Below are 12,279 nucleotides of genomic sequence, written 5' to 3'. Positions count from 1 at the left end.
CGTTCTTATTGAATGGTGGAGCAGGCTTAAGGGGCTGAATGGCCTACTCTGGCTCCTATTTCTTATGTTAAGAATGTTGCATATGAGTTGTGATTGATTGGAATTGTTGGTAGGTGAATGATGAAGTTGGGGTGCACTGAGCAAAGGCTTATGGTGCAGTTGGTGGGATACAGTATTTGAAGATGCATTCGTTGACCCTGACCATTTTTGTGAGGTCACAGAATTTTTGACAGCACTGCATCTAGAGCTTGACTCATGGAAACATAGAAAATAGGAGCTGGAGTGGGCCATTCAGCCCTTCAAGCCTGCTCCACCATTCAATATAATCATTGATGATCCTCTATCTCAGCGCCCCACACGTCCACACTCTCCACATACCCCATGACACCTTTACAGTCTAGAAATCTATTTGCTTCTTAAATATTTTCAATGACTTGGCCTCTACAGCGTTCTGTGATAGAGAATTCCACAGGTTCACCACTCTCTGAGTGAAGAAGTTTCTCCTCATCTCAGCCCTAAATGTCCTACTCTGCATCATGAGACTTTAACCCCTTGTCTTACACCCCCCAGCCAGAGGAAACAACACCCCTACATCCAATCTGTCCCATCTGTCAGAATTTAATATGTTTCAATTAGATTCCCTCTCAACGTTCTACATTCCAGCGAATACAGGCCCAGTCGACCAAATCTTTCCTCATACAACAATTTCTCCTCATCCCAGAAGTCAGTCTGGTGGACGTTTGCTGCATTCCCTCTATGGCAAGTATATTCTTTCTCAGATAAGAAGACCAAAACTGCACACAACACTCCAGGTGTGGTCTCACCAAGGTCCTGTACAGCTACAGTAAGACATCCTTGCTCCTGTACTCAAGTCCTCTTGCAATTAAAGCCAACATACCATTTGCCTTCCTAATTGCTTGCTGTACCTGAATGCTTGCTTTCAGTGACTGGCATACTAAGACACCCAGGTCTCTTTGTACATTAACAATTCGCTGTCTATCATCATTTAGATAATATTCTGCCATTCTGTTTCTCCTTCTGAAGTGAATAACTTCACATTCATCAACATTATACTGCATCAGTCAAGTATTCGCCCACTCACTCAACTTGTCTAAATCACCTTGAAGCCTCCAAATATCCTCTTCATCACTCACATTCCTACCTAGTTTTGTGTCGTCAGTAAACTTGGAAATATTACATTTGGCTCCATCATCCAAGTCATTGATGTATATTGTGAATATACATCAGGGCCCTGCGGGACCCCACTAGTCACTGCCTGCCACTTCGAAAAAGACCCATTTATTCCTACTCTCTGTTTTCTGTCTGCTACTCAATTCTCAATCCGTGCCAATATATTACCCCCAATCCCATGTGCTTTTCCATCCCGTAACCTCTTATGTGGGATTTTACCAAAAGCTTTCTGGGTGGGCGGGGGGGCAGGGCAAGGTTGAGAAGGCAGAGCCTTCATGAATAGACAGCTATTCAACAATTGAAATACTCCCTAAAAGCCGGAAGCCAAGCGGTAAAAGAAACCTTCATAGAATCCCTACGGTGCAGAATGAGATCATTCAGGCCATCGAGTCTGCACCGATCACAGTCCCACCCAGGCCCTATATCTGTAACCCCACACATTTACCCTGCTAACCCCCTCTGACACCAGGGTCAATTTACATGGCCAATCAACCTAACCCGCTCATCTTTGGAATGTGGGAGGAAACCGGAGCATCTGGAGGAAACCCACGCAGACATAGGGAGAACATGCAAATTCCACACAGACAGTGACCCAAGGCTGGAATTGAACCCGGGTCCCTGGCGCTGTGAGGCAGCAGTGCTAATTACTGTGTCACCATGCCGTCCTGATTAGAATGCCTTTGAATCAGAGGCATAGCATGCAGTAAAGGCCCTTTGGCCCATCGAGTCTGCACAGACAATATCTACCACCAAAGGGGCTCTAATCCCATTTTTCTGCACTAGTCCCACATCCTTGAATGTTGTGACATTTCAAGTGCTCATAGAAATATTTTTTAAAGGTTGTAAGGTTTCCAGCTTCCGCTACCTTCCCAGGCAATGCATTCCACATTCCCACCACACTCTGAATGAAAAAGTTTTGTTTCTCAAATCCCTTCTTAATCCCTTCTGCCCCTTACCCTAAAACTATGTCCTCTCGAGATTGACACCTCGACCAAGGTTGAGGGTTTGAATGAAGTTTCATTCGATTAGTTGCACTAATTTACTAATTAGAATATTCTAAATATTCTAATCTGCACCTTAAGAAACATGGAATGTTCTGCCCTATTATCCTGCGAGTCCTTTGGAGGAATATCTCTCCTGCTGTCTGCAGTATCTGAGGAGAGGGATATATAAGAGTGTGTAGTAGCTCACAGCTCCTTACCGTTCTTGCAAACAGGGCAGCATTGCTCGGGCTCATACACTGGGTTGACGCACTCCGGCACGGCACAGTCAGCGACCACACAGTGCACCTCACTGCTGGCCTCGCACCGACACCACTCACAGGGGGACGGCTGAAACAACCATATAGGTTTGCTTTATAACTCAAATCACACAGCCGCCCAAAAATACTCCTTTCAATGGAGCTGACTTCAAACATTAGAGGGGAGGGAGGGAGGGGGTGGAGAAAGACACTTAGATTATAGCACAGTTACTTAACAGCAACTCACCTTCCCCGCTAATATTTAACAATATATAGCAGCCAAATAAGGCAGGGAGCGGTTTCAAATACATCCAATTCACTTAGTGATCGGCCCGACAGAAATTAATATAGCTCCTCGCTGTTCTGCCCAATTAATCGCCTGTTTAATTGGTGTAATACCCATTTTTTTGCGGCATTAAGGAAATGGATCAATCTATGGTGAGATTTGTATGAGGTTCAGTGGCCAGAAGGGGGGGGGGGGACATTTACAGTCTCTGAATTAAATACACAATTCTAGGTGTTTAAGTGAGCCCACTTTAACAAAACACAGTTGAATCTGTTCCCCAGTGTATCCTCTCCCTTCTGAAGCCAGTGTTTTGCACTCACATCTGGCTTTCACCCTCTCAGAGGCCACCAGATGTGGAATGATGGGCACAGCTGTTGGGCTGCAATGCTCCTACCTTGAACTCTTCCAGCACCTTGTAGGTTTTGGCACGGTATTCACAAAAGTTTTTCACCTCTTTGCACTCGGGGCAGCAGCCGTTGTGTTCGACCTTGCTGCACTTGGGGTGGATCTTGGGGCACTGGGGTTGCTCGCACACCGGCCCGTCCTCCGTGCACACACACGGGCAGTTCGAGTGTCCCGGGAAAAAGCGCTCGCCCAGCTTGTACACAAAGCCACTGTCGTCCACGCAGCCTTTGCCGCGGTAGTCGTCGAAGTCCATCTCGTTGTTGGTCGGTCCCAGGGTGTTGTCGGCGCCGAGGTCATCCTCCAGGTCGCCAGCAACCCGGCTGAGGAGGAGCAGGGTCAGGAGGAGGGTGCATGCTGCAGGGAGCCCAGCAATCATAGTCCACAAGTGTCTCTGCCTGGCCATCAGCTCCTGCTCCGGATTGGGCTGGAGCTGCCCATAGACCCCAGACTGGAAAACACATGACAAGTTTAAAGAAAGACTTGCATTTAAACAATGCCTTCCACCCGAAGCCAATGCACCTGACTGCTGCACCTTATTAAGCTACTGGAATGTAACGCTCAGCAAGTGATCATATTTTTGTTTCTGTTTGTTAGGACACTAGGAAAAAAAACAACAGCCCTTCTCACGAATAATGTCACCTTATATATGCACCCGGAAGGAGCTCCCCACAGTGCAGCACTGTCTCAGCACTGCGCTGGAGTCTTGACCTGGATTGTGTGTTGGAGTCTGGGACTTGAACCCACAATCTTATAACTTGTCGACGAGTGCTGCCCACTGGAGCCAGCCTGGCACCAAAGTAGCTGCATCTCAAACACACACACACAGGGAAACTTTAAACCGAGAATCACAACCTGCACATCTCACCATGCAATGTGATAAACATGTCAAACTTTATATTTTAGAAAGAGATGCAGGGTCTGAAGTAGACAGGAGTGGCCTCTTGCCCTGAGGCAGATCCCCAATCCTCCCCCAGGAATTGGAATGACCTTTAGTCTCCCGGGGATTCAGAGTTACACCAGTGTTATCCATACAGTCATACTCACCGCCTGATTTATAGCCTCTCCGGACTATTAATTACAAGCTGGGATGGCGAGTGCAAGCAAGGCAAGGTCACTTGGGTGACGGTTGTATATCTGATCAGTTCCTCCACATTAACTCTCCCCCCCTCAGGCTCGCATTCCACAGAAGGTGGGGAATGGGAGCAAAATTGACACCAGTTGCGAGCGTGTCGCATTTTCTTCCTGCAACTTATGTGCGGGTGGATAGCACTGGCTGGCTCAGGGAATGGAACCAGACATCCCACGGCAGGACTGAGAGCTCACAGTGCAATCCAATGACAATGTGTAGACAGAGACGGGAGAGTGGGGGGGGGGGGGGGGTAAATAAATAAATAGACAGTACCTGGTCCGAATCAGCGCGATGGTCTCTGCCAAGATGATTTGTGGTCAACTGACTTCTTTACGCAAAGCGCATCTTCAATGAAGGCAGAATGGTCGCTAAACTGTCGCTCCGGAAAGCACACATCTTGAAATCACCTGAAATTCCCTCCCCCACCCCCCATCCCCAACGCCTCCCCCTTCCCAGCGAGAATGGCAAATAACAGAAAGTTGCCCCTTTCAAAGATTCGGTGCCAAGAGACGGTTCAGCCGGGAGAAGGCGCCTTGTGGAGACTGGCCGCTGGAAGTGTGTCCCAGGCGATGCGGGATCCCACCTGAGATTCTAGCAGCCTCCCTGCATGTCCGCACCAAGCCCCCGATCCTTTCTGCTTGGAATAGCTCCAAGTGCCCAGTCTTGGTGAGCATCACCTTTACAACATAGAGAAAAATCCACTTTCAGCACCGCGGACAGCGCTCCAAGCCCAGAGCCTTCTCTCTGTGTGTGTGTATACACTCAGTCCGCGCCCTGGCCACACAGCTATCTAGATCTTCAATACAAAAACCACAGTGCAAACAGGCGAGTGCTCCATCCAGTAAAGCGGGAGATTATCCTCTCCACCGCTCGCTAATTTCTGTCCCTCAGTTGCTCCGCTCTCAGCAATGGTTAAAATCGTTGGCAATTTATCACTGCAGCACACCTACACGGAGATCCTGTTCTCCTGGCCCGCCGTGGCATCTCTGCTCTCGCTCCCACCCGCTCCTCGGTTCGGCCCGTTTGAACTTGCTTGGCTCTGGTTCATCCCAGTCAACTCCAGGTCAGGTTGCTGGCTTGGCTCAGAGTCCTGGGAGAAGGGTTACACTGGCCGGGAAGTTTCCAGCCATGCAGTACGTCCGCCTTGTCATTAGGCGTCATTGTCAAGCAAGCAACTGCATATCCCCATCAGGAAAAAAATCAGACCGATGGATAGTCCAGCCCACTCCCCCCCCCTCCCATTAACCCCCTTCCTCCCCGCAAATACCCTCCCCCCCCCCCCCCCCCGCCCCCCGCCTCCTGCATAATGTGTACAAGTCATGGTCATTTCAAATGCAGCAGTGTAACACACACACACAGACAAAATATCAAACACTTGCTACACTGCGGGCTCTTCAATGACCCGAAACAAACTGGGCGAATTTATTATTGAATCTTGCAGCACCATGCGGCCCATCGTGTTGCTGTTGCCCCTTCCCCCCTTTCTTCCCCTTCAGTTATTTATCCAGCTATCTGCGAGATGCTGTTATTTGAATCTGCCCCAGGTAGGGTAAGTTGAACAGTCTTCCATACCTGTGGCCAGCTAGCAGAGTAACAAGGCAGAACCGATGGGAACTGCTTCGTTTTGAGTCCTGCTCCCTCCAACTAACAACAATTCCTAGTTATAAAGCTGCCGTTCTTTAATATTTAAATAAACACCAAAGTCACGATTAGATACAAGCATTATTTATTTGAAATAAACCTCTAGTCGATTCTAGACACACCAATTTATTAAGTGACAGGAGTTGAACAAGGTAGATCGCTGCACACCGCGGATACAAAGGTTAGAAGAACTCGCCCATTATATTACCCGATAAATCCGATTGATTACAGAGTGAAAGGCACGTCATAAGCTGAAGGGACTGTGGACTTAGTGCCTCAAGTCCAGAGGCGGACGGTGCCATCAGAGCCTCCCGACACCACATATTCACCCTTGTGGTCAAACAGCACACACTGCACAGCATCTTCATGCCCCGCTAGACTGTGCAACTGGCCCGAGGGCAGATCCAATATCTTCACCGTCCCATCATTGCTGGCCATGATCACCAGGTGAGCTGGGAAAGAACAAAAAAAAAACACCAGAAATGTAGGCCCATTAACTGAATGAAAGTGGTATCACTATCAATGGACCTCACTGGAACAGGACAGTGCCACCATTTAAATATACTCAATCTCTAGTTTAACACCAGTGGCTTTTGAAAATAAACCCTGCAAGATACCTGCTTACGCCCCCCCCCCCCCCACTCCCCACCCCCACCAGTTATGTGCAGATTCTCGCCAAATAGCTCATTAAATCATTTATAATAATATGTACCCATTAAAAGGTCACGTAGTGTCAAGAGTGCCCTGCTGTGGAAATCACATCAGCAGCTCGGATGTTTTAGTTTTAATTTCTTCTTGCTAACATGAAGCAAAATCAACAGGGATTTGAATTAATGAACTTGCTGCGTCTGGGCAACAGGCTCTGTATCATAAGGTGGAAACTAGCCTTTGGTGCTGAATGCACCAACAATAAGCAGCCCCAGAACAGAAAACTCTTTGTGAACAAAGATCAAAGAAAATTACAGCACAGGAACAGGCCCTTCGGCCCTCCAAGCTTGCACCAACCGTGCTGTCCATTTGAACTAAAACCTCCTACCCTTCCGGGTATCCCTCCATTCCCATCCTATTCATGTATTTGTCCAGATGCCCCTTAAAAGTCGCTACTGTATCTGCTTCCACTACCTCCCCCGGCAGCGAGTTCCAGGCACCTACCACCCTCTGTGTAAAAAACTTGCCTCGTACATCTCCTTTAAACCTTGTTCCTCGTACCTTAAACTAAGCCCCCTAGTAATTGACTCTTCCACCCTGGGAAAAAGCTTCTGACTATCCATTCTGTCCATGCCCCTCATAATCTTGTAGACTTCTATCAGGTAGTCTGCCTGTTCTTTAGAAAATATGGTAAAGACTTTAGAGAGCGAACAGAGCTTTTGAATGGTATACCAGCGTTGTGGTTAAGTTACATGGAGAAGCTGGGCTTGTTCCTCTCAAAGGATGGAAGTATCAGGAGAGTTTTACTCTCAGGAGAGTTTTACTCAGGGTGTTCAAAATCATGAAACATTTGATAGAGTAAATAAGGAGAAATTATATCCAGAGCCAGAAGAATTGGGAACCACAGATGGTATAAAACTGGAGGTTAGTTGTTTTAGACAGTGAGTTGTTACGATTTGGAATGCACTGTCAGAGAGGTTGGTGGAAGCAGAGTTAACAGTAAATTTCAAAAAGGAATTAGATTAAAACTTCAGGGGGAAAAGTCAGGGTTATGGGAGAGAGCAGGGACTGATTCGATAGCTCTTGAAAAGAGTCAGCACAGATTGGATGGAACTAATAGCCTATTCTCTGTTGTATGATTTTATGATTCTATAACTGCATGGTTCCGCTGAATCCTTGGAACTTGCATTTGAGATCAGCCTACAAAGGTTACATTATGAGAGCTTCCTTAGAACTAGTCTGTATTTCCTTGGGTATAGGAGATTAATGACATAACTTAATTGAAATAGCTAAGATGATTAAAGGAGTTTATAGGATAGATAGACAGAAACTATTTCCTCTGGTGGAGGAGCCCAGAAGAAAGGGATAACCTTAAAATTAGAGGTAGGTCACTTAGAAGTAATGTCAGCAAACATCTCCTGCCAGCAAAGGGGGCCGTGATATAATGGAAATGTCATTGGACTCCGAGTCCTGGCTAATGCTCTAGGGATGAGTTCAAATCCCACCACAGCAGCTGGTGCAATTTATATTCAATTAACTCATAAATCTGGAATTAAAGAAACTAGTCTCAGTAAATTGTGACCATGTTGGTTTTATATCTCCACACACATTATTTTCCTTTGGGGACTAGTGGGGAAGTGTTGGACAGATTAACAGGCTTATTATCATCCTGTCAAACCACGTCATGAGCACTCCATTGGTGGAGTGCAGCCTCAACCTGGAGCGTTGGTTCAGGGGCAGGGACACTAACATAAAGAGCATTCCAGAATGGTGACCATTAAACTACCAGGTAGTAGAAATCTACTCCGCAAACAGCTGTTGAGGCTGGGGGGTTGGGGTGGGGGGTTGGGGGGGGCTGGTGGTGGTGGTCAACTGAAAACCTCAAAACTGAGATTGATAGATTTTTGTTGGGTAAACATATTATGGGATGTGGCTGTATACAGATTGAATAGATTTCAGATACAGATCAGACGTAATCCAACTGTTTGGTGGAACAGGCTGGAGGATCTGAATGGCTGAGTCCAATGACTGTGTCAATAAAATGAGCGAAGGCCTGAAGACTTTTCCTGTAGAGTTGAGTTTCGTTTAAAGTTTAAAATTTATTTATTATTGTCACAAGTAGGCTTACATTAGCACTGCAATGAAGTTACCGTGAAAATCCCATGTGGTTCATTTGATACCAGGCCTTGTTTATGATTTATTGCTGTGAATTTTATTATATATTTTCTCTCACTTTTTGTTTTGACAGAGGCGGGTTGTGAATTTGGGCCTCAGAGATTGCTTCTGGATAACCTCTCTGGCACAGAATGTCCACTGTCACATAGAACCAGCACCAATTAAGTGGGCCAGAATAGATGCACCTTCATTTACACAGGTGCAGCCAGGTGGAAGGAAACATGGACAGCGAATGCAACCCGCAGTCTCGTACATGACGGTTAGATCAATTAATACCATTCTTGTGCAGGATACACATTGTACACTGCCTGTAAATCAGCCAACTTTACGCCATTTAATAAACTCCCACATACTGCCAGTTTTCCCAATGATTGTGCTTGACATTAATAGTTGAAACCCTTTTCAATATTGTGTTGGCTTCCTTTAATAGGGAATGAATCTCTCTCACCAGAACTCAGAAGGCTAATGTCCCTCTGCTTATGAACTAAATGTTATAATGATGAGCTGCACTCAGCGGAAAATCAATGAATTCATTTCAAGGCCCAATATGGGGGCCTCTGTATATAAATAAGGCTGTAGGTGTGGGCTGGCATGTATTGCAACTCATAATGCAATCCCTTTCGAGCAGCGACGTGTCTGGTATATTTTTGGTTAAGTTGAAGTGTGCTGTGTTGACACCAATGAATCAATATGAATAATAATCTGGGAAGCAGATTTAAAATATCAAAGACACTTGAGACTGCAAGAAAGACTGTGAGCCTTGAATGACCTTCTGTATGTAAATGTGACCAGGGAATTGTCCTGCTGCTCAATTGAAACTAAATTGCTCTCAATACTGTGATTTTGACTGCACACAACATAAATAATGGAAGGGGGTGGGGTATAACACATAAACTTTAATCAATCCCCTCCCCATTATCAATAGGCAGCACAATTGAGGCAGCCAGAGAGATACATGAACGTACATACTTTAGATCGAAAAAGATTTATTCAGTAATTGCCATGAATATTCCAGTACCTTTGCAAGAGGTGTATTTTGTCGTCTGCAGTTAAGTGTGATAAATTCACACTGTTTACCAGCCTTTAATAACTAGCTAGCTTCTTCAGCCAGAACAAAGCCTGACGCAGCACCAGCTACTGAATAGATGGGGGTGTCCAATGCAGCAGGTTCTAGTATTTATTACAGATCCCGGTGAAGGCTTCACATCGAGTTTCCGGCTGCTCTTTGCTCTTGATACTAACAGTTTGAGGAACAGACACAGCCCCACTATCCCAGGTACATAAACACACCATCAGCAGCAAACAAATGTCCCCTAGAAGCAAACACAGGGCTCACAAGGATTGAATGCACGGCAACTAAGAACATTAGGTAAAAGAAATAGATAAAGAATCACTGCAGTCCACTGTGTTCTAATGAGAGGCAGTGAATCTGCCGACATACTTCCCCAGTATGGGTCGATAAAATAGTTTCATTATAAGCAGGCAAAGCACAAGAAGGTCAACCTAATGCTGTGAGAGAAGAATTGATCTTAATCGAAAAGTGATCTTACCAGAGTTGTGAAACTGCATCCAGATAATAGATTGAATCATTACACTTGATCTTAAATGCTCCCACAAGATTAAAAACAATTGTCCTCTCCCCCTCTCTTGTCTGAGTGTGACTAAACATTTCAATGTTAAAGTGCACTTTCAGTTCTCATTGGAAAGCCAAATGATTGGAATTTTAAAATGGTAAAATCATTTGAACAAACTTGCTTGATTTTATATCTTCTAATGGAGCTGGTGCAGGAATTGGAAATTCATGCCCTGCCTCACCCATACATTAGGGCAGCTAGGAGCTGTCTTTCCACAATTAGCACACACAACGCCTCTCTGCTCTATTGTAAAAAATACCTTTGTAGAAATTAACCTTGATTATGTAGCAATGCTCTCACCCCTGGGCAAGAGGATTGTGCAATCAAGCGAGCATCCCGATAACCAGACAGATGCTACAGTACAGCGCTAAAGGAGTACTACACTGTTGCAGGTGCTGTCCCTTGGATGCAAAGTTAAATTGAGGTTCTGTCTGTGCTCTCAATTGATATAAAAGGTGGCCTTGTCATGTTTTGAAGAAAAGCAGAGACGTTCTCTCAGTGTATTAACCCACAGTAACCTCCAGCAATATTACTAGCTTATCTGGTAATTTCACTTATTGTTGCTTGGGGATTCTTGCAATGTATGAATTACATTGGTATGTTCTGTCAAATATGAACAGTGACCACACATCATCGGCTGCGATGTGCTTGAGAGGAACTATATAAATGCAAGCCCTTTCTTTCTTACCTCCTGAAGAGGAATAGAAATCCAGTGTGCTACACTGACAAAATGCACACTGTTCTTATGATGGGTCCAAATCCGTATTCACTGGATCCACCGCCAAGTATGATCACACAGCCCAGATCAAAAGCAAGTTACAAAAATGTTTGTTAAACTTGTGTAAGTGTAACAAAGCTGCCTTGTGCTGTATAAGATAGGATTCATCATCATGGTTCAATACATCTATGTAATTATGGGCTGACCAAAACACACAAAAGTGATATCACATTACACCCCATTTTATTCTGCACCACATGAATTGGTCAAATTGTTGAGTTGCTACAACCAGTTCTGAGTTTTCCACATACATGGTGAAGGATGTCTGCCATACAGATGAGTAATGCAGTATGTGAATTTCAGTGCTTGTGTGATGTCAGGTGTGTAGGCCCAATGCCCCAAAGATTGTATTTGCATCAAACAGCACGTCCCTTAGGCTCTTCAAAATAGGCAGAATAATGACCTTCGTCAACCAGCCCATGCTCATAAAACTCAGACCATAATCCATAATGTTTCACGTTAGATATGCTTCTGCAATTAGATAGCACTCACTGAACAATCCTGAGCCTGTACTCAATCCTGAGCCTTACACTAGCAATCAATTTAAGATTATCAGTTCGACTTACAATATGCCTCACCTATGCTTGTTAGAAGTTGTTTATATTCAAACACAGTGACCCATCCTCTGCAAGCAAAAGGAACATTTCCAGCCATTCTGCCTTTTTGAATTAAATACAAGTCTGGGGGACAATAGTTCCCTGGTGAATTCTCCATGGAAATGCTTCGACCAGAGTTGACTTACCAACCAATCATCGCTCTTTGTTACGCATTACAAATTGTTGCTCCCTATGAAATTTGGCATTCTTGTATCTGCCCTGATGAGTGCAAGATGAAAAACTTCAACAGCTTATTGCTTTTTCAGCAATATTCAAGTTATGTTGTGTTTGGTGAGCCACTTCACTAATGTTTTCAATTCAGAATCTTATCACTGCCATTCGGTAACTATAGATGCACCTACATGGTTCCAGCTATTTTGGTCCAGGTACTTAAATACAATTCATTAGTGTGTGACAGGTTTTTATAGCTCAAACTTCAAAGATGATTGACTTTCTAAAGTTATACGCACAATTACATGGGGCATTGGTGAACATGGCCTGCACTTGTCGAAGGATAAATTACTGACAGCTTAGGTCCTAAAAGGTAATAAAGTGA

General features: G+C 45.0%; 2 protein-coding genes across 2 annotated transcripts in view; both read right to left on the bottom strand.

Annotated features, from left to right (window-relative positions):
* Positions 1 to 5,412, bottom strand: part of vwc2l (von Willebrand factor C domain containing 2 like) — a 36,505-nt gene extending 31,093 nt beyond the window's left edge. Inside the window, exons 1-3 of the mRNA XM_078227731.1 lie at positions 5,389 to 5,412; positions 3,112 to 3,570; positions 2,393 to 2,522 (exon numbers count right to left, since the gene is read on the bottom strand). Of these exons, the coding sequence (XP_078083857.1) occupies positions 2,393 to 2,522; positions 3,112 to 3,570; positions 5,389 to 5,412 (613 nt within the window). The remainder of the gene's footprint in view (positions 1 to 2,392; positions 2,523 to 3,111; positions 3,571 to 5,388) is intronic.
* A 756-nt stretch (positions 5,413 to 6,168) lies between these two features.
* Positions 6,169 to 12,279, bottom strand: part of spag16 (sperm associated antigen 16) — a 926,172-nt gene continuing 920,061 nt past the window's right edge. The window contains exon 16 of the mRNA XM_078227730.1: positions 6,169 to 6,344. Coding sequence (XP_078083856.1) covers positions 6,169 to 6,344 — 176 coding nt within the window. The remainder of the gene's footprint in view (positions 6,345 to 12,279) is intronic.

This window comes from Mustelus asterias, chromosome 14 (genome assembly GCF_964213995.1).
Source record: "Mustelus asterias chromosome 14, sMusAst1.hap1.1, whole genome shotgun sequence".
Taxonomy (NCBI): Eukaryota; Metazoa; Chordata; class Chondrichthyes; order Carcharhiniformes; family Triakidae; genus Mustelus; species Mustelus asterias.
Note: the sequence above shows the minus strand (reverse complement) of the source record. Positions and strands in the feature narration are given on the sequence as shown.